Below are 22,918 nucleotides of genomic sequence, written 5' to 3' on the forward strand. Positions count from 1 at the left end.
AACTAGTATATTAATATAATTTCATTTATACATTTAACAAGAGCATATAATGTAGTTTTAATAGGCAGGCAGATGCTATTGCTGTCTTTATCGCACCTACGTAATTCTAAATACGTTTCTCTCGTGCAAATGCTACCAAAATAAACTGCACAAAATGCAATGTTGAGCTAGACAACTTTCCCTTCCCTCCATTCCTAACAAAGTAAATGCATCTTTATTCGCTTCAGAACTGAACCCGTAGTTTACGGTGGATCGATAGGAATAGTGCTACGAGGGTGTGCTACGGGTGTGCCGTGAAGTCAAGGCGTCTGATCGTTTTCATTACTAAAATCACATAACGTTTATGGTAAATGTATAGCGTTGAAATACGTTTGGTAATTAACCTCAAAAGTTTAAAGGTTATTACAGTTTTATATCCATAGCTACTAACACTATTCTTAAGATATCCGTTTGACCTTGACAGGTAGACATGAAATTTTTACATTTTGTCGTATTTCAAACAAAAAAAATCACGTGTTTTAATACTATATGCAGGTACTTTTCAATCAAAATCAAAAATAGCTTTATTCAAATAGGCTCCAAGAGCACTTTCGAATCGTCATTTTAGAAATTAAAACTTTAAAAATAAATTATTATTTTTGTAAAAGTGAAGCTACCGCCGATTCGGAATGTCGATTCTGCAGAGAAGAATCGGCAAGAAACCCCGCAGTTACTCTTTTGAAAATAATATATAAACTGTGTCATCTATCATAGTTTAACTATATTTTTTTTTACAAGCAGGACCCTCTTTAATTTGAGGAAAAAACATCCTAAAATATAATATAGCCTTCGTCGGTAAACAGACTATCAAACACGAAAATATTTTTTTATAATATTACTAAAGATTAACATCTCATTGTTGATCATATATCATAATATTAGTTAAAATATTACAAACAGTACTAACTAAGCTAATACATATTTTACACGCACTCGTAAAATATCTTAAATGTCAAAAAAAAACATATTCTAGCAGCAGGGATATTCCACAAAAATGTCGCTATTGTCTGTCTAAAGACCTTAAGACCAAGGCGATATGAAAAATGTAACAAAGACACGTAATAACAAAATTTGGGAAACAAGTGTGGGAATGTTAAAGTGTTACTATAATTATAGCCGCACTCAATTATAGGAACCATGTCTTTCTATACCACATTGTTATGTGGGTACGTTTACTAAATTATGCATTTAGGATATTAATTTCAAGGAATTAATAATTCAGTCATCATTCAACTATCCATTAATTTTAACAAGGTCTACGTTTGATATAATTGAAACCTCAAAGTGGAAAAGGAATTCCAAGTTCAGGTAACCGAAATGATTCGTATGCATTTAATATAACTAATAACTTGAAATCCTGAAAATAAAATAAAGTAACGTTCTTTATTCAAATTAATTTGGTAATTGTCTATGATTGGTCACTATGATCACATGAGCTCATATTATTTGCTAGTGTGCTAGAAGTTTGAGGTTATATATCTTAAAATAGTAAATTTTAATTTGTTTGTAGATTTTTCGTGGTGTAGCCGTTTGCGTATGTGTTGCGTATGAACGTTTTTTTAAATAGGATTTTTGAGTTGCCTGCAAGAAATAGCTGATAAGTCGTAAGTTCTCCCGTCCTCGTTTGTGGAATAATTTCTAAAAAAATCTTTAATGTATAAATTAATAGTGTATTTGTGAACAGTAACATACAAAATAAATAAATTAAATTTTCATACTACGAGTGTAAAGCTTTCATTTCTGCAAGTAGTGGAATTTTCATTACAATTTTAATGTCTTTTTGGCCATATAGAAAATTACATAACTATTTTATAACTTGAACGTATGGAACACATTTTGGTCACAATCTATTGTCATTTTAGCGACAATCTTTCGACAGTAAGTCCGTGGGTGTGAAATTATTACCCTAATATACTGTGATACCCTAAACTTTGTGAGGTGAGTTTAATAGGCTTATCCCTGTGACGCATTGAGTCGCTTATAACATTTTTATTTTATTCACTAGCTGTGCCCGCGACTTCGTCCGGGTGGAATAATAAAAAAAAAAAAAAAAAAAATGGTGGAATTAAAAATGTCCAGCTCGCAGAGTTACAAAATAAAAACATTGTCGTATATAATAAATAAATAAATATAATAAATAAATATATAAATGAATTGATTTTCGGTATTCGCTATCACTCGATTAATTATGACCGTTTTTGTTCCATTATTGAAGTAAAGCTTCTTCACGCACGCTTGATTTTGAACGTTACAAAAAGTGTGATCGGGCGAGGCTAACGGAAGTTGAGAGGGAGATATAAGTTAGATGGAGCTAAAGAAGTTTTATTTCAGTCGTGTGCTCTAAATAACACCCTCGTTTTTGAACTAAAGTTTTTTTACGGACGCTTGACATGTAGACTAAGCTGGCGAATGTATGACGAGAGCGTTACGAAAAGCGTGATCAAGCGAGGCGAACGGGAGTTAAAAGGGAGATATAAAATAGTGAAGAAAGAAGGAGAGAGTTACGTTTCGTAAGTTTTACTTCAGTTGAGTGGGCTAAAGCACACTCGTTTTTTTACAAGTTACTAGCTGCTGCCCGCGACGTCGTCTGCGTGAACGCTATACAGCACCAAAAATACCTACGATTATACCTTTTAAAATAGCATTCATTTACCCGTATCTTCTTTACATTTCATATCTACAGAAAAATCTCATAGATGGCGCTGCTTTAAAATTGTCTTGTCTACTTATATTCATTTAATTATGTTTATCGGCTTAGTTACTTATATTGCGTAATTTTTATAGTGTGAAGCTAGCTTATATAGCATGGTTATTAACATAATAACAACAACATTCAAATATGCGTCGTTAGATTACATGTTGTTATAGAATGCGTTGAGGAAATAAAGATTCACTGCTCGTTCCCGGTAGGTGATAGCATGATAATATGTAGCCTATATGTTGACCCGACTTCTTAATTATATTCGTGCCAAATTTGAAGTAAATCCATGCAGTACTTTTTGAGTTTATCCCGGACATACATACGGACAAACAGACAAACAGACAAAAATTCTAAAAACTACATTTTTGGCTTCGGTATCGATTGTAGATCACATCGCAAGTATTCTTTTAAAAAAATATTCAATGTACAGTTTTGACTTTCCTACTATTTTATTATATGTATAGATTATAAGTTCTTACGCTGCTGCTTCAAATTATTTCCTGCTGTACCCCGAGTTAAATCTAAAATATCTAGAAGAATTATTGCTAGCGTGTAATGTTTTAAAATTCGAATGTAAATGTGTTACCAGGTGTGAAATAGAATGCCAATATTTTACGTCAATGTTTTTCTCAAGAATAGATGTTCTGTAACTAGTTATGTTGCTGAATTTTCAAACTTTCCAAACAAAAATTAAATGATGACCATGACGTGGCATTTTGTAATCTATAACGTTGCTCGATTATTTTAAATCAGACTGGTAAACCAAACATTTCACGCCTCGAAATAAACGAAATTAGCTGTCCAATAGGTTACTATGGAGCACGACTTTCCCTATAACATCATTTTTGAATACTAAAACGTAAATTATTTATTTAATGTCGTGGACATGTTTGGATTGACTCTGAAATCTTTTTATATACACTACAGTAATGCAGTAAATTGGTATGGAGTGGTTTTAAAGCCATATTCATTTTCTTAATAATAGAAGAAGAAGACTTTGGTAACTTATATCTTAGTTTGAGAAAATATGTTTTTTATAAAAGTTTAAGCGGGATAGCGTTGCATACTGACGCTGGCGTTTTGCTGAAATGGTTAAGGCTTAAGACAGTTTTATTGTAATTATGATATAGTACAACGCAGTTGAAAATATTATCTAGAAGATTTCCTGCTAGTATTTAATGTTCTGAAGTTCTCATGCAGTGTTCAGTACACTTCGGTTGACTGAGACATTAGGTTCATGTTGATAATTAAAAAAAACCGATTTGGTGCAGCTGTTTGGATGTTATGCGCATTCGTACATGTTACATACACCCGCTTGCTTCAGCCTGTAATATTCCACAGCTTGACATAAGTCTCTTTTCCCATGTAGGAGAAGGATCAGAGTTTAATCCACCACGCTGCTCCAAAGCGGGTTAGCGTATATATTGCCTACTATGAGTAACGATCGCTATCAGGTGTACATGATAACAACCGAGACCGACGGCTTAACGTGCTCTCCGAGGCACGATGGGGAGACGCACCATACAGCATAAGCACCAAGACCACGGCAAACATCTGTATGGCCAATACTAATGCGGAAATCGAGCCACCAGTGCTGTGAACGTTGCGCCAAATACACATGGGTGATAAATTTTTATTTATATACAATAATAAACCGTCAACAGTACCTTTAGTACGTAAAATAAATACGTCATTAAAACGTCATCAATATAAAAATAATATATATAAGAGTTTTGTATATACAAAAATAACAAATGATTCAAGATTTGAACAAATGCCAGCGTGCTCATCTTAATCAACTAATGAGTGATCCGAACAGCTGAATGGGACGCCATTTTGAACGCGTTTCTGCTTATTATACTGAAATATTTGCTGGAAATTATTTAAAAATAAGCATTTAATATTCTGCTACAACCTGTTTTGCAAATGATATAACTAATTAAGACGATCAAATATTTAACACTTAAAACTGAAAATTCTCTTTAAAAAGTATATTTCATATATTATGACGATCATCTGTTTTTACGGCATTATTGTCTGTACTTAAGGTCACCGTCGAGTGTACCTTACGAATAACCGAGCTAAAAAAAGGAATATATCGTCAATGCGACGATATATTAGTATATGTGTTTTCTCGCAGCTTTTTACTGGATGCTATGAAGCCTGGCGCTTGTCATGGGACCACCATGTCATTCACCAGTCAACGAGAAGTGCGAAAACTTTTCCATCTTTACACTTTAAGCTTTAAGCAATTGCTTTTCAAGTTATTCCGTAACAAGTGAGACAGAAACAGTTAGTAAGCCCTTTGGGCAGTTTGTAGTGACCCTGTTTTCTTGTCCACGCGTTGTATGTGCGATTCCCGCCTGAGTCTGGATGTGATATTTGTGTTTTTGAAGTAAAACCCTCTTTACGCACGCTTGATTTGGAGAATAAAGTGGTGAATATGTGACTAGAGTGTTATGAAAAGTGTGATCGGGCGAGGCGAACGGATGTTGAGAGGAAAATATAAGTTAGTGAAGATAGAAAGAGAGATATTTTCGTAAGTCGTTTTAACTGAGGTAGGGCACAGCAGGAATTCCCTGCTCAAAATATGGAGCAGCCCGACTGGGGTAGTACCTCGACCTTACAGAAGATCACAGCAAAATAATACTGTTTTCAAGCAGTATTGTGTTCCTGTTGGTGAGTAAGGTGACCAGAGCTCCTGGGGGGATTGGGGATTGGGTCGGCAACGCGCATGCAATGCTTCTGGTGTTGCAGGTGTCTATAAGCTACGGTAATCGCTTACCATCAGGTGAGCCGTACGCTTGTTTGCCGACCTAGTGACATAAAAAAAAAAAAAAGTTTTACTTCAATCGTGTTTGAATTACGAGAGACATCCGTATAAGACAGTTAAGACAGTTTGTGATTTCACCTGTATTTATAGATACTTTGTCTAAAGTAACTGAAATATTCTACAAAACACTGATTTTACTATCAACAAAAACTAAGTAATTTATTATCAAGTGAGTTTATTTGGGCTATTGCAATTTTTTTTTAATTTTACTTATTGCGTCCAAAATCCGCCAATTTGAATTTTTATTTCTTTTGTGTACCCAGTTTCACTTGAGCCATCAAAGTGAAACTTACGACACCACAAACTTAAAAATCTTCGAATCATATATGCTGTAGCGGAAAACAGAAATCATGTAGATTTCTGTATACTTACATACATACATACATGCATGAGTCGTTCCGTGACCATGATTGCTGTAAAGTATCCGAAACCTCGGGCATGTATAAATAACAAATAAACCGCAATAAAATCCGAAAAAGTTGTTTCATTATAATACATACATACACTCAAAAAACAATTCCTTCCTTCTGCAGTTGGATAAAAAATATATTAATATTATAAGTAAGTATGGCTTAAAAACCAAGCCTATTTATTATTAACAATTATACAAATTAATTTAGTTCAACGATATAATATATTAGTTTTATGAAAAAAAAGCTATTTGCAATAATTTTTTATTTTCTCGGTCGTCTGACCATTAAGTTTTTATCTGTGCAATCGGCCATTTTGTTCTGCCACGCAATCAATTATCTTATGATAATAATCCCACCCTGAAACACGGTATATTTTTGTTGACCTAATTATTACAATTTGTTTAAATAATAAAAAGATAAAATAAAAGAAATGAGAATTAAAGAAAACTTAAGACAGTTTTAATTAGTAATCTTTAAAAAAGGAAGTTCCCAATTCACTGTATTTTTAGTGCGTTATCACACAATTTTTTATTTAGTTGTCTGAACTTGATCAAGGTCTGAGGAGTAAAAACATTATGGATATATATTTATGAATATTCAATGATATCAGTACCCTTTTAAGATAATCGAGGCACGTCCTCTGTGGCACGTCAGTCATAAGCCGTTAAAATGGCGTGTGTTATAACTAGGAGAACTACGCATTATGATTGTACTTATATGCAGGTAATTATTATAAAATATTTGTTGCATTTTTTTTACATGTTGTACCTGAGACTTCGATCGCTTTTTATCTTTTGTTTGACACACGGTCGTCTATTCCCAAGGTAAGTAACTTAATGCGTGTATTATAGGTAACAGCCGCTTATTGTAGCCTATTTTTTTTTAATAAATATACATAAAAATAATAAATATATAAATACAAACATTACACCCAAACTCAGGAGGGAAACGAACCCGCAGCTCACGGAGCAAGAAGCAGGGCCACAACAAATTGCACCTACAGGCTAGTCATTACAGTAGAATACATTATCACATTGACGAAATTCGGGTGTAATGCTTATTCACCCTTTTCCTCTACCTCTTGACTAGTCTTGACTCGTTAGTGCAGTTGACCGCTACCCTGATCACAGCACCATCTTTGTAGTTATGATTCCCTCTTCAAAATCTGCTTGTAATATTTAAATATGTGGGTCTACAATTATAAAAATTAATTTAACAGATGGCTAACCTTACCTAAAATACCCAGATAAATTTTCCAGCCTTAGGACTGATGACATGTAAAATTAACGTATAAAAATATAAAATTTAGAAATCCAAAATAAATTGGAATTCAAAAAAAAAAAAAAATCCAGCAAAAGTGTAAGTATTGATCAACAGTGACTTACATTCTAAAAACCATGAATTCGTTATTATAATACCGGTTAAAAAAAACAGTGTAAGTGGATATCACCCTACAAGGGGTCGGAGCCCCTCGGCGCCATGTCTGTCAGGACTCCACTTCCGGCCGTGCCCCGCATTTTTCCCTTCCATTACCGTAACACTAGGTCTTTGAAAGCAAGTTACGTGAATTTTTAATGATTTCGTAACATTTGCCACGTAGAGGATAGCGAGGACAGGGTCAGGACAAAACTTTAAACGAAAAAAGTACACACACACACACATACACACTTTTATTATCATCATCATCATCACATGATCCAATCGCAGTCCACTACAGGACATAGGCCTCCACAAGTTCGAGCCAAAAATGGCGTGAACTCATGTGCCCATAGTCACCACGCTGGGCAAGCGGGTTGGTGACCGCAGGGTTGGCTTTGTTGCACTGAAGATGCTGCTGCCCATCTACGGCCTGTGTATTTCAAAGCCAGCAGTTGGATGGTTATACAGACATCGGTCGGCCTTTTAAGTTCCAAGGGGAACTGTGTTATTCCTTAGTCACCTCTTACGACACCCACGGAAAGCTGCGGGTGGCTATATTCTTTAATGCCATAGCCACACACTTTTATAGTCCGTAAAATTGATTTATATTTCAAACTTGCTTCCGTCAACTTCGTATCGATATATATTTTTTTGTGAATATATCGTTTTTTTTTGTCGGAGACAGTAATTAATTCAGAACGAAAAAAGGAAATTAGGCGCGGCATCCTGAGGTTGGCAGAACTGTCGCACTACCAGTTAAGGCGGCGAGACGTCAATGAGTCTCACAATTGAGAAGAAATTTGAAATTGAAGTCATAAAAACGAAGATTATGGCCCTTACAACGTCCTTTCTTTGCTCGATTATCCAACTGTTCGCCTACATGATGTCTGACAATATTAAGAATAAAGCTGTCTTCGTCATATTGGTACATACCTATATAACGGTCATTCTCCGATTCGGCGTTCTTTGCCTAATTACCGTGACGTTTTTTATTTTTCACTGATTTGACTTAAGCACATTAAAATATGAAACAAATCAAAAATACGAATTCAATAATTAATTTGGCACGTAACAGTTAATTGTGGTTTTCTAGATAATGAGACTTAAAAAATGTATGGGTATGGTAATTAGAAATTTTTTATATTTAATGTAACGGTAATTAGAAATTATGCTGTGTGGTTACGGCAGTAAGAATATAGCCATTCCCTCTCTTCCCGTGAGTATCGTAAGAGGCGACTAAGGGATTACACAGTTCCACTACCACCCTGGAACTTGAAAGTGCCGACCGATGGCGGGATAATCATCCAACTATTGGTTTTGAAATACACAGGCCGAAGACGGGCAGCAGCGTCTTAGGTGCAACAAAGCCAGCCCTGCGGTCTCCAACCCGCCTGCCCAGCGTGGTGACTATGGGCAAGACAAGACAAGACACATGAGTTCACGCCACGTTTTTCTTGAAATATATTCTCTCTTGCCAGGACAAATGCGACTGATCTCATCTTGCTCTACAAAAATTTGGACGTCTTGTTTGGTTTTCTCTACAGTAGTCCCTATATTATTATTATGTAAATACTTTGGTTCTATTTCTTTATCATGACTTTGTTTTGGTTTTGGATGTAGCGTGTTTTATATTTCAGTCTTAATGCTTGCTTCCTGTACTTTTCTTTTGCTCTTCTTAGCTCTATTGTTTTGTCTCAAATATGACATTTCTTTATTTGTTTTCTATACATGCCTTCTAAATAACAATAAGAGTGAGATTTTTTAGGTATCGGTTTCTCGACAGTTATCTTTGAAGATGGTGAAGTTGGTGAAGTTGGTGTTGAACACAAGGAAGACGCTCGTTCCGTAATATTCACACTTGTATCTTTATTTTCGCTCAAATGCTCATTATTGATTATTAATAAAATAACATACTTTCAGTAGAAGATGATGACAGAGCACTAGATGGACGCGGCGTTGATGTGGTTAAAGAAGGTTTAAAATTTGGTGTCTTTTTCAAGGGAACTAATTCTTTTTCAAAAAAAAGTCGACTGCAGAAAAATTTCGTCTTGCTGATTATCTTCTTTTTTTGATTTGGGATTTTCGGGACAATTTTGTACTCTTTTAGTGTACTTTTTAGCGCAGCGAGTATGATAAATCATTCAGATGTGGTGTGACAAAGTTTCGAGAGGATCTGTTATATGAGGAGGTTAGGAACAAAAAGTGACATTTACGTATTTTGCTCAATTCGGTTTTTTTTTTGTAATCGACTCAAAATGTTAAATTCTATCTGTTACTCCCAAGATTTTGTTCAAAAAATGACTAGTTTCATAGAAAAATCGATCTGAACTTCTGCTTCCGGAACAAAAAGATACATTTTTATTCAATTACAGAGATTATTAAGACTTGAATTCAAAAAGTGACATATTCTTAGGAAATACATTTGAAGAGTCTTTAGTCAGTTCAAACCGGGTAAATTTTCCCTAAAAAAAAAAAAATAATCGATTTAAAATATTGTTGAAAACAATAACATAGACAGCATCCGCGTGTTTTGTGACGGATGTGCTCTGGTTAGCCAGAGTCACCTCCATCTATTAAAGAAATTTTGATTGTATATCCTGTTCATAGGGACACACTGGGACATAGTTTTTTGCCAGCCGATCGTGTTTTTGGGCGAATAGAAAAAGATCTCAGAAAAGTGACAATGATAAACACTAAAGAACATTATCAAAAAATAATATCTCAGCATGGCAAAGTTCATTTTTTCATAATGAAAATCGTTGTGATTGTTTGGAACCTGATTGTGGAGAATTACATGTATAAGAAATAAAAATGTTTTGTGTGAATCTATTTTTATTTTCATACAGAATGGTTCATAAGGTAACATTTTTTAGACAGCGAGTTTCAGAAGGTGACATTTTACAAAATTATTGAATCAAATAGTGACATTTACAAGCTATTGGATCAAAGGGTGTCATTTGATGTGTATTTTATTATTTTTCTTCCAAATTTCAAAACCAGCAAGATAACCTTATAATACATCAAATTTAATACAAGAATTGACACATAAATGGTTAATAAAAAATAATAAAAATTTCTTAGATCAACTTGAATATTTATTTTCTCAATTTACTCAAAAAGTTAAAAACTGTAAATGACACTTTTTGTTCCTAACCTCCTCATATTGTTATCAAGCACCTCTATATCTAAGGTCACTTCTTCCTCGATTGTTTTCAATTTTCCCTTTTCCTTTTGTCTTTTATAGTAAGCTCTGAAATTTTCTCTACTTCTTTTTTGAGTTTTCTTACGGCTTTTGGTGACATTTCGCAGATAGGCAGTTTTTTTTTATTTTTTTTATTGTACCCTTCTTTCCCCTTTATTTTTTTTTTTGATTGCTAATACAAAAATGGGCATTTTTATTTCGTTCTCGGCATTGTCGCGCGGCAAGCCTTCTATTTTCTTTAACTTCCTCTTTGGTCTTTTTAGGTTTTCCTACCCTATAAGTTAAATAATTTGATGAATGGTCAGCATATAATATAGACATATTTACGGACAATAATAATAATAATAATCTACGAAAACCGCGGTAAACAAATATTACTTTTTCATACAACGGTAATTATAAACGTATGGTAATTAGTATACGGTAATTAGAAAACGATAAATTTTCCCAAAAATGTTTAAAACCGACACAGTATACAAATTCTAGCTTATTACAACGTACGGAGGCCAAAGTGCTGTCTCCATTTACATGATCAACTTGGGTCTATCTTAAAAATCTATTATTAAAATAAGAACAACGGTAATTAGAAAAGTTTTTAACCAAGGCTACGGTAATTATATACTCACGTGTTTCATTGGCGGTACACTAACATGAGAGTCATACAACTGCTGATGGACCTCGGTACACACTGAGGAGACGCGATGCGTACGGTAGTGATGTGCTAAATACTTTTATTTAGGGATGTGCACTCGAGAACAGCAGATGTTACGGTAATTAGAAGTTTCCATTGGACATACGATTACTTCATAATAATTATTTGTAGACTGGTTCTATTGAGTTGATATTTTGTTATGTGATACACGCTGCTTAATATCGTTTAAAACGTTGTAACGTAAAATGGATCAAAGTAAATCTATACGCTATAAAAATTACAAGCAAGTTTTAAGATTAAGTTGGTGTGCGGACACGCCACGGTAATTAGAGAACAGAGGTTTTTTGAACATAAGTTAAATTAATTTAGTCTTAATTACTTAAAACAGAAGCCAATATTTTTTTTACAGCTAGGTACGGATGCTATCTAAAAGATATAAAAAAGTGCATGATTGAATATGATGATATTACGGTTTAAACAAGCCCGGACACGAAAAATTTGCTAATCGGAGAATGGCCGATAAAAGATACCTTGGTGGAAATATTTACTGGGAAAAAGTATTAAAGAATCTTAAGAACTCTTCATGAATCTGCAAAAAATCTTTAAATATCTTCATAAGTCTTAAGACTAAAAAAATAAGTCTTTATTTTTTTCTTTTTTCTTTTTTATAACTGTAAAACTTTGAAAAGATCAAACTCTCTGAAATTTCAGACTTTATTTCGGAGTCACAACATTCTTTTAAGTCTTATTAAGATTTATGAAGATTTTTTTAAGATTTTTTTTCAAACAAATATTTCTATTGTGCTATAGACTTTTGAAACGAAAAAAAAAAATATATAAATTATAGTAGGATGTAACCCATTGTACAAGGAAGAAAACACAACGAAAATGAAGGGAAAAATAAATTACGGGTGATCTGAGGTCGGGTAGGGGTTTAAGGGTAAAAAACGATTTATCTCGATTTCCGGAGTTCCAATTTTTTAAACTACAAGTCTTATGGAAAGAAGTTAAATGGCAAAGTTGTAGGTAATAAAAAGATCTACAACTTTTATTCTTAAATTTTTTTCACGTAACCTCAAAATTCATGTTAAAAATATAAAAAAACAAGTTTTTGGTTTTTTATTTTTATCTTTTACATTTTTTTTACGCAAACTGGTGAAAACTTACATTTTTTTTTGTCCCAAATACTCTGTAATTTTTTTGATTTAAAATATTTATTTTTTCACGTTATTTTGACCTCAATATCCAAAAATCACCCTCATTTTCAATCGAAAATTCTTACGTCATAATATCAGTTTTTAAAAAGTCGGTGAGTTTTTTGTTTGTCGAAATCTCTATTTTCTGATGATAAAAGAAAAATACACATTATTATGGTTAAATGTTTTCAGAAAATGCAAAAAATAATAGGTAGTAAGGCTCAGACAGAGAATATTTTGGATGATCAAATGTTTGAGGCCGAAACAGCTACTCACGTCGTTTTGCTGTAAAAATGTTATACTTCTGCAGTCAAATTAACAAGATGAAGGCAATTACTTTTAACTATCAGAGTAATACCTAGCTTTATTAAAAACGACCGACCCGCCCCGGCTTCGCACGGGTGCAATGCTGATACTAAATATACTACAGAATGTCTTTATTTATAATATGAAGCTAGCTTATAGCATGGTTATTAACATAATTCTAACAACATACAAATATTTGTCGTTAGATTACACGTTGTTACAGAATGCGTTGAAGAAATAAAGGTTCACTGCTCGTTCCCCGTAGGTGATAGCGTGATAATATATGTTGACCCAACTTCTTAATAATATTCGTGCCAAATTTGAAGTAAATCCATTACATTTTAGTGTTTGTAAATTCTCATGTAAGTGAATTGTATTCTTTTGAGAAATAAATAATCTTTAACCTTAAAAAATTGATGAAAATAATACATCTATACATATAATAAAATGGTAGGAAAGTCAAAACTGTACACTGAATAATACTTGGGGTGTGATCCACAATCGACACCGAAGCCAAAAATATAGTTTTTGGAATTTTTGTCTGTTTGTCTGTATGTATGTCCGGGATAAACTCAAAAAGTACTGCATGGATTGGAGCATTGCACCCGTGCGAAGCCGGGGCGGGTCACTAGTTTATAAGTAGCGACCCGCCCCGGATAAAATTAAATTTATTTGTTTACTTTTAAATTTTAATTGAACTATGTTCTCGAAAACGGGTATCACTCAACGTATTAACTGCGGCGCTGATCTTCATCGAGCTTTTCTTCTTCTTGTTATTTTTTTTTATGATTCACAGATAACATTTGATATGTGTTGTATATGTAATGTCTTCCTAAAATGTATTACAATTGTCAATAGTAGTTACAGTTATTGGAAAAGTTAGACTAACCTAGACTATTTATTGCCTTTTAAAAGTTATAGTTTTGTCAGGATGTTTCGTGATTATTTGTACTCATAAAACGTTTATATCTAGTGAATTACGACGTCTAAGCCTTAAGGTTAATTGTGTAGCGGCACGCGAACCATTCTTTAAAGACGAATAGCTTTAAAAGAGTCTGGTGCAATGACAATGAATAGTCACTCTACGACATACATTGTATAAAGTGTATGCCTCAAGTATAACGGGTTTCCACCCAAATTTTTTTCTAAGTATAGGTATGTTTATACAGACAACACAATTTATATACAGACAGGTCGATATAAAGACGAAAATTGAATACATAAAATCGTAGTTTTCGCTTAAGTATCGATTATAAGTATAAAAAGAATTTAACTTCTTATATATTACATTTTCGTGTCACAATGTTGGTTATAATACTCCCCCGAAACGGCTGGATCGATTTTTATGAAATTTTGTTTGCATATCGGGTAGGTCTGAGAATCGGTCAACATCTATTCATACCCCTAAGCTATGGGGGGGGGGGGGATTAAGGGCGGTTAATAACATATCTGGCAAACAACGTTTGCGGGGTCAGTAAAATATATAAAACGAACTGATCCAGCAAACTTCGTGACGTCATATATTATTTTCGTGATTAATTCTTTCGTATGTATATATTTCGGTGATTTGAATTTCAATTTATTTGATATTCTTATTGCGTACAAAAGTCTTATACATGTAACGTAGCAATGTTAAAGTTTAACAAGAAGCAAGCTCTGATGACGATTCAGCCTGTGATTTGATCCTACTGCTGGGTAAAAGCCCCTTGCTTCATGTAGGAGTAGGTTCGGAGCTAAATCCACCACGCTGCTAAACCGCGAATTGGCGGATATATCCCTATATAGGTAGATTATACTTTGACTAGAGACGACGCCACGGCTCCTTAAGACCGAATAAAAATTCTTCATATCAAAGATTTCGACCGAACGAGTAAATCGTTCCATAGCTTAATTGGCTAAGAACACCGACACGATGAGTCGGAGTTGCGGTTCGATCCCTGCTGGAATTGTTGGTATTTTTGATATGATATTAAAAATGTTTATAATTTCCTCAACAACACAAAAAGGTTGTTTTTCTGTAGTAGAAGATACGCTATTATATAATTTGTATTTCGCAAATTTAGCATGTGTGTATTTTGTTGAAAATCTGTTAATCATCATCATCATTCATCAAATCAGCCTATCACAGTCCACTGCTAGACATCCACAAATTCACGCCAAAAATGGCGTGAACTCGTGTATTTTGCCCATAGTCACAACGCTGGGCAGGCGGGTTGGTGACCACAGGGCTGGCTTTGTCGCACCGAAGACGCTGCTGCCCGTTTTCGGTCTGTGTATTTCAAAACCAGGAGTTGGATGGTTATCCCGCCATCGGTCGGCTGATGATTGATTTATTATTATTTACATATACTGATTATTATTTAAGATAAATTATAAAAAGTGTATTTAAGTAAGAGAATAAAGTTTTAAAATTGGCAAAATTTGTTTCAGAAAATGCGAGAAGGAGCCAGACTGCGTGGCGATAGGTAGCAGACTGCGCGGGCCGATGGGCACCCGTCCGCCCGCGGCCTTCTGGCCGCAGCTGTGGGCCACCGTCGTCAGGAATCTGCTGCTCAAGAAGCGGGACACTAGGAAGACCCTCGCTGTGAGTACTTCAACTATTATAACACAAAATAGGATGTCTGCTGCATCTGCAGCAATCAAAGTTAAAGAGAATAATTTTAAATTAATTTTACATAACATTTTTGTTGTAAAATGATTTTTTAACTAAAAATAAATTTGAATTATCAATTCATATAAAATAAACTAAGAGTAATACCGTAGTATAACACAATGTAACATGTTATTAATTCGTACAAGACAGTATGTCGCGGTTTTATTACTGTCTAATTTCTGTAAAACATGGACAGTAAAATTGGTAACACAAAAATAAATAATACGAATAATAATTGGATTGTACTTGTGTACTTAATATTACAAAACAAAAATAATATGATTAAAAACAAATCTAATATTCGAAAAACGTATGAGTCAGGATGCACATATGTCACGCGATCGAATCGCCTTCAATTCTATAAAATAAAAATTATCAAACTTAAATTAAATTTCAAGTGTTCAACGGGACACATTTTATTCGTAAGTTTTTGTTATATATGTTCATTTATCCATCCAATCTTCAAGACAAACATGATTATCTAGACAGCTGCTGAGGTGAAAGCGAGAATGTTTTATAGGGAGATGAGTACCGGAAACCAAACGATTAGGGTAACAAATTGGTCGTTGGCTGGTCTACCGATCAGTAATTCGTTTTTTAGTGAGATGAATGGAGGGGAAATAAATACCAGATACAATGTAGGTCGTATTGCAATGCGTTAAAATGCGTGACTTGTTTGTGATATTACAAACGGTAAGTATTATTATGAAGATCATGTTTAAGTAGAACAGAAACTGTGACGTACTGAGGCTTCGTTCCGGACACATTCCGTGCAATAAATTCTCATTTCTAAAGCGGAAAATTACATGTCCGAATTGCTCCGTCTGTAATGTTGTTGATGGTTTCTACCACATATTGATGGAATTTGCCTGGAACAAGGACATCAGAGATAGATGTTCTTTTATTAATGAGTTGGGGAGATGTAATAGTATTCTGGCTGACCCACTCTCAGACTTGGCCCGAATTTTATATAAGTTAGTGGATAAGAGACTTAAGTTATGTATATGCAATAATTAATCTAAGTCTCCTAACCAGGGCGACATAATCGCTCTTACGATAAAGCCCTTAAATTTGATTTACAAAAAAGTATTATTATGTAAGTTGTTAGATATTATGGCCTTTTTCATAGATGTAAAATATTTATAGGAAAATATGAATACAAATAAATATCTGAAAATTTTAGCTGGAATTTATGTATCATCCGATTGACACGTATGAACATTTTTTGGGTTATGTTATTCGCATGTATAATAAAATTCCACAAACGATATTGAAATTGTCTAAAAACAAATTTAATGTTTGTAATAAAAAGAAATTAACAGCCAAAGCTTACGATTCGGTGTAGGGTTACATTGATGATAAAGATGTGTGGATAGTGACTCAATATTTGATGCAAGATAATACCAAATTTATATAAAAATACAATTAACAATATATATATTTTAAAGAGTAACTGCGGAGTTTCTCCTGTTTGGATGCCTGTTTTTCTCTGCAGAATTTGCACTCTGAACTGGCAATAGCTTCGCTTCACTTTTAAAAATAATTAAAATTTTAATTTGTAAAATGACGATTCGAACGTGCTTTTGAAGCGTATTTGAATAAAGATATTGTTGATTTTGATTTTGATATGAATTTTAACAATCAAATATAAACAAACTAGCCTTTACCCGCGACTTAGCTCGTATTGATTTAAAAAATAAAATAAAAGTATCCTATGTTACTTCTAATATCTCCAAGAATATACAAAGTTTCATGATAATCAGCTAAGTAGTTTTCTTGTGAAAGCGTAACACATAAACTTACATTCACATTTTATAATATCATCTAGGGATGACATCCAAATGCTTCTAGTAAAGAAAGTTTTTTCGGGTTCCAAAAACAGCAAAAAAGCACTTCTTTGATCACGATTAATGTATGTAATTGACTGAAAGCAAATAAAAATATTTTTGTTGTTGCAAGCGTCTATAAGCTACGGTAATCGCTTACCATCAGGTGAGCCGTACGCTTGTTTGTCGACCTAGTTGTATAAAAAAAAATCGGCTGCTACCTCAAACACAAGCACAAGTTATTTCACATTAAAAACAGAAAACTGTGCGCATGTATATTTTTTTATTTCTTACTTGTTTATTATAAGTTATTTGAAATAATCATCTAAATTGTCAGTCCCTGTAGTATCACAGTTATGTCTACGTGATATCTACTAGCTGTCACTCTTGATCCACCAAAAGCTTTTCAAGGTGAGTAAAGGCCTCGTTCTCATGTATGGAGGGACCTTTACGAAGCAGCAACACAATGTCACGTTCACAATGTTATTTACACTACACCTTATAATCTAAATTTTTTATACTCTTGGATCCACTTAAAATTTTTACAGTTACTCGTAAACAACTTTAGTTTAGCAACTATGGACTTGTAAAAAAAAAGATCGTTACAGATAACTAAAAAAAAAAAAATTAAAAAATTTGTTATAGTTATAATTTTACGTGATAACGTAATAAAGAAACATTGCATACTTTTGACAAATTGCATACTTTTATGAATTGAATTGAATGAAATAATTCACTGGATTATTTCGAACTGCTAGCTCTGACGCCACGCGAGAAGAGAGATTAATGTCTCACTAACCAACGCGTGGGCCGATTGTGCCTCTCTATCGCTCGTTCCGCGCTCTCGCTTGCACGCTCAGGCTCAGAGGCGGAACGTGACATTTTTTCGTTCGTGCAGCCGGTGTTCATCGATTTATAAGACGTTATCACGTCAAAAATAAAAAACGAAATTATGTATTTAGTATCACTGTATAGCAAGTGGTATCATTGGTAATTTAAAGTAGACATTGTAAAATCCATTACCAACGCTCGCGTCGTTTTTATTTCAGACGATGGATATAAAAAACCAAACGCGTTCAAACAGCTCTGTGATTTATGGGCAATATTTTTTGAGTGCGAAATACGTATATGGGAATTAGTTCATGTTCAGTTTCATCCTCGTTTACGGTTACATCTCTAGCGACTTGTAGCTTCATAAATTATCCGGCGTGATTTACTATATTTGTAAAATCATAAGCAAATTCTGGTTATCTATCTATTATTTTTTGCTATCATTATAAATATAAATGATTCGAGACGTATGTGGGAGCATCTTTTGAACGATTACATCAAATTGGATATTTCTTTTTGTGTTCGTCATTGTCAGTATAAGATTTGTATAAAAAAAATAATTTATATTTATTACTAGCCGACATGGCGAACTTCGTACCACCTTATTTTTTTCTTGAATATAATAATTATATATATCGAAATAAAATATATCATATCTTTCAAATTGGATCAAAATGCAAACGGTGTGCCAATTTGATTAAAATCGGTTAAGTAGTTTAGGAGTTCATCGCGGACAAACAACGTGACGCGTAATTTATATATAAGTCGCAAAGGAGGCGCGGCGTGTGGAAAAGTACACGTATTTCCTTTACACTGCAAATGCTCATTTTCTATTTTACTATTTTTGGTCATTCACTAATCATTAAACAATATTTATTTTGTACAGGGTTTCTAATAAAAATTAAATAATTGTACAAATAAAAAAATATAGTATATTTTTAGAAGTCGATAATCTTTGTAATGTTTATTAATACTTCTTTTTCTTCTTCTGCTTGGCATTATTAGTCCCAGCTTGTATTGCCAGGGTTGGATCACTTTGCGCGATCTTTTGCATCGTTTTGTGTTAGATCTTTGGCTCTCATGTCCGTGTAATGTTTATAAATACTAACTATATCAAATTAATATGCAGAAAAAACCGTAGCTATAATCTAGTTTAATATATATTTACTCGGCTACCAGTTCTTGAACATAAGACCCCTTGAATAAATTTACTAAGATGTACTTAAAGAAGATAACATAAAACTCGCAAGAACAATACTGAGCCATACCGTTCTTACGAGCATATAACAGTGATAAAAAATGTTTACATGTACACACGCGTTTGTCGAACTCTAAGGTAAGTTAGACAGTAAGGTGATTTAATGTCTTTATTTGGATTAAAAGCCGAAGGCAAAATATATTTTGCCAAACGTATATATAAATAATATAACTTAGGACAAAAATTAAAAACACAATTCTGGAGCAGACAGCAGAGTTACAGCAAACTGTGTTAACGGGTTAGTTTATTATGGCAATGCTTGATAATGTGGCATACTAATGGTAATTGGCTTATCAATAATTTTATCTAGTGATAAAGGCTAACAACTAATTAAAACTTCTGATAATAAAATCTAATGAAACTAAAACATTTTGACAAATTACTATTGTCATAAATACTACTGAGCAAACGTTAGAAGACGGCTAGAATAGTATCTAAATTTTCCCTAATTATCTTCATCTTTGAAAAACTCCTTTCCTTATGGAGAAAAAGGTTCATGCTCAGCAGATGGATCTTACAGGCTGAATCGACTTTGAAATAGCACTGTAATATATTTCTAACACTTTGGAGCAGTTATGACCGTATTTACAAATTTCCGTCAGAAATGGGGAACAACACTAATTGAATTAAGTACAGTGATTTATTGACTTTTGTTCTTAATTGAATTTCGTTCTTAATTCCTTTTTTTGTATCATCTTGTAATTTAATCTTTTACACTCGTAACCGTTTTAGGATTAGTTTCAAAGATTATCCAGTTTTATCTCTATCGATCCCTAACTATACCCATGACAAAGGCATTTCTAAATATTTTAAAATCCTCGGGATTACTTTCTTTAACAATACCTTCGTTTTTCGAACCATCGATTGTTTCAGGAAGTTCTCGTTCCGTTATACTCTCTGGGCGTGCTGATATTCCTCAAGATGCTGATGCCGAATCCAAACTTTCCTGAAGTCAGTAAACCGGGTAGGCTACTGAGGATCCACCACGATGCCATATCCGAGAACCATTCCGTCGCTGTGGTGGCCGATTGGGAAAACGCTAATGGAACACTGGTAAGTATTCCAAAATTATCAGTAACACATAGAAATTAGACCAAGCCAAAACAATTTTAGCCCGATATTAAAATATACATATATCCCGTTTATGAGTATTTGCATAAAATAAATTGCTAATTTGATATTCATGTCAAAAGTCATTTCAAAAGTGAATAGCGAAATTAAATCAATCCGCCGACCTGCAGTGGAGCAGCATGGTGGATTGAGCTCCAATTCTTCTCCTAGATGGAGAAAGAGGCATATGTCCAGCAGTGGGGAGTTACAGGCTTAATGCGTGCATGCGCAAAAATAGAGCAAACACAATTAGACATATATTTTTTACTGTTAAATATTTTTAATACTTTTATAAGTGTATCACTCTGTCCCTTGTAAAATAAGTCTTAGTATTATGTTGTTAGTATTGTGTTGTTACTTCACAGGGTTTTCTAGACGATATCAACTCAATGCTCATCGAGTCCAACCAACACCCAATCAATTGGATCAAATATAACAACACGACTGAGCTAAACGACGCTTATCACAATGACGCAAAACATTTTCCTCTCGCAGTTATTTTCCATACTGATCCTGGTGCTTATGGCGAACCACTCAGGTAATGCTTTGATGGCTTCTCTTTCGGTGTTCTGTTACAGGCAGTGTAAAATAAAGTTCCTAATTTTTATAATAGAGGGATATTCATAGGAGTGAAGTACTTTGTTTTAAAATGTTTCAGATTTCTAATATTCGTAATGTTTGTATCTTTTGGTTTCAATATTTTAAACATACCGTTAAATAGTATTAAAGACTCAGTTCTATACTCGACTCGTAGAATTAACTGATCAATTTTGCATATAGGTTTAGGTCATGCGGACATTTTTTAAAATTTTAAATCAATAAAAATTTAAATATATTTTAGATATATGTTCTAAACATAATTAATTTATATTTTAATCTTTTCAGATACACAATACGCACGAATCCCTCCCGCGACGGAGGAACGCCTTCCACACGAACTCTTACGACATCACCAGCTAAATGTCGAGAGAGGACTGGCTTCAAGGACTGGTCCTCGGACTGGTCGAGAGGGCAACTGATACCTTTGTCGGAAATGCACAGAGAAGACACATGTCCTGTTCTCCAGTATTACTACACAGGTTTTTTGGCGCTGCAGACTTTGATTGATTATGTTAAAATCAAAGTAAGTCAGTGTTGGCATTTTCTTTTGTATTCAATTTTAATTTTATGTGGCAACTATGTATTTCTTTTCTTTTTCGTGAATAATAAAAGGTTTAGAAATATCTTTTCTTTTGCAATAATTTTTGAACATCAAAATACGTCTACAAGATTTGCGTATAATATACAAGAAGGTGTTCGACTCCTAACTGCGTTCCTTTAAATGGTTCCGTACGGCGGTTCACGTGAAAAAAATTTTTAGCCTATATTAAAATTTGTCTTTGTTTAAATTGACGAGCTACTTTGATAGATTCGTTCTGCATGATACCTTTCGTGATCGCGTAAGTACAGCTATAAATTACAATGAATAAACATTCTACGAGAAAAAGAATTTATTTCCATACGCGGTTCTTTAGTTGTATCCGCCACTCAGTATTAATATTCAATTTTATTGACCTTTCTTAGGGCTACCAAAAAAAGCATTAGACGGTTATGGAAAAGTACGTCGCCAGAGTAGCTCGTGTATTAAAATTAAGTCAAATTTAAAACAGGTCTACGAAAGTTTTTCTACACATAGCGTGATATATAACACCTACAGTACCCCCAGTTGAAGAAACGCAGTTAGGAGTCATCCTATATACACATCAATATCTAACACAAATGTTTAAATTTAAAATAAGCTCTCCAATAGAAGCTTACGATTATCTGATAAAAAAATATTATATTACAATAAATAAAATTACTCCTTGGTTTTCCTCAGATGGACACAGGGACACGTTTCTTCCCACCTCGAGTAGACTTACGACAATTTCCCAAACGTCAGCACACAGGCGATTGGCTGGTGATATTCAGAGTGATCATGCCAATGTATATGGTGATGACGCTCTCACAGTTCATCACCTACCTCCTGATGTTTGTGGTGGGGGAGAAGGAAAAGAAAATACGGGAGGGGATGAGGATCATGGGATTGAAGGATAGTGTTTACTGGTAAGAATACTTCACTAAAGGCAAAGTAGCTAAATTATAATATCTGCATGTTTATTAACTTTCTATATAATTGATTAAGATTTTTATATCATCACACAAATATTGCATATTTATAGTAGTTAATTAAAATTAATGATTATTTTCAGGGGATCGTGGTTTTTGATATATGCTGTTTTCGTTACAATCCTCTCCCTTGTCAGTACTGTTTTACTCTTTACGTTAAAGGTAAGTCAATCCTTATACCTTATATCTAATGAGACCTACTCGTATATAGGCAATACAATATTTGCTCGTAGAACTTATACGGTAAATGGAAAGTAAGCAGATATGCTGCATTCGTAAACTCAAATTTGAATGCATATAAAATTTAAAAAGTTTCATAAAAAAACTATCA

General features: G+C 33.7%; 1 protein-coding gene across 1 annotated transcript in view; it reads left to right on the forward strand.

Moving 5' to 3' along the window:
• LOC123663370 (cholesterol transporter ABCA5-like) overlaps positions 1-22,918 on the forward strand; it is a 66,216-nt gene that overhangs the window by 17,933 nt on the left and 25,365 nt on the right. The window contains 6 exon segments of the mRNA XM_045598059.1: positions 15,192-15,345; positions 20,203-20,382; positions 20,805-20,977; positions 21,325-21,562; positions 22,298-22,524; positions 22,671-22,749. Coding sequence (XP_045454015.1) covers positions 15,192-15,345; positions 20,203-20,382; positions 20,805-20,977; positions 21,325-21,562; positions 22,298-22,524; positions 22,671-22,749 — 1,051 coding nt within the window.

Source organism: Melitaea cinxia, chromosome 20, assembly GCF_905220565.1.
Source record: "Melitaea cinxia chromosome 20, ilMelCinx1.1, whole genome shotgun sequence".
NCBI classification, from domain to species: Eukaryota; Metazoa; Arthropoda; class Insecta; order Lepidoptera; family Nymphalidae; genus Melitaea; species Melitaea cinxia.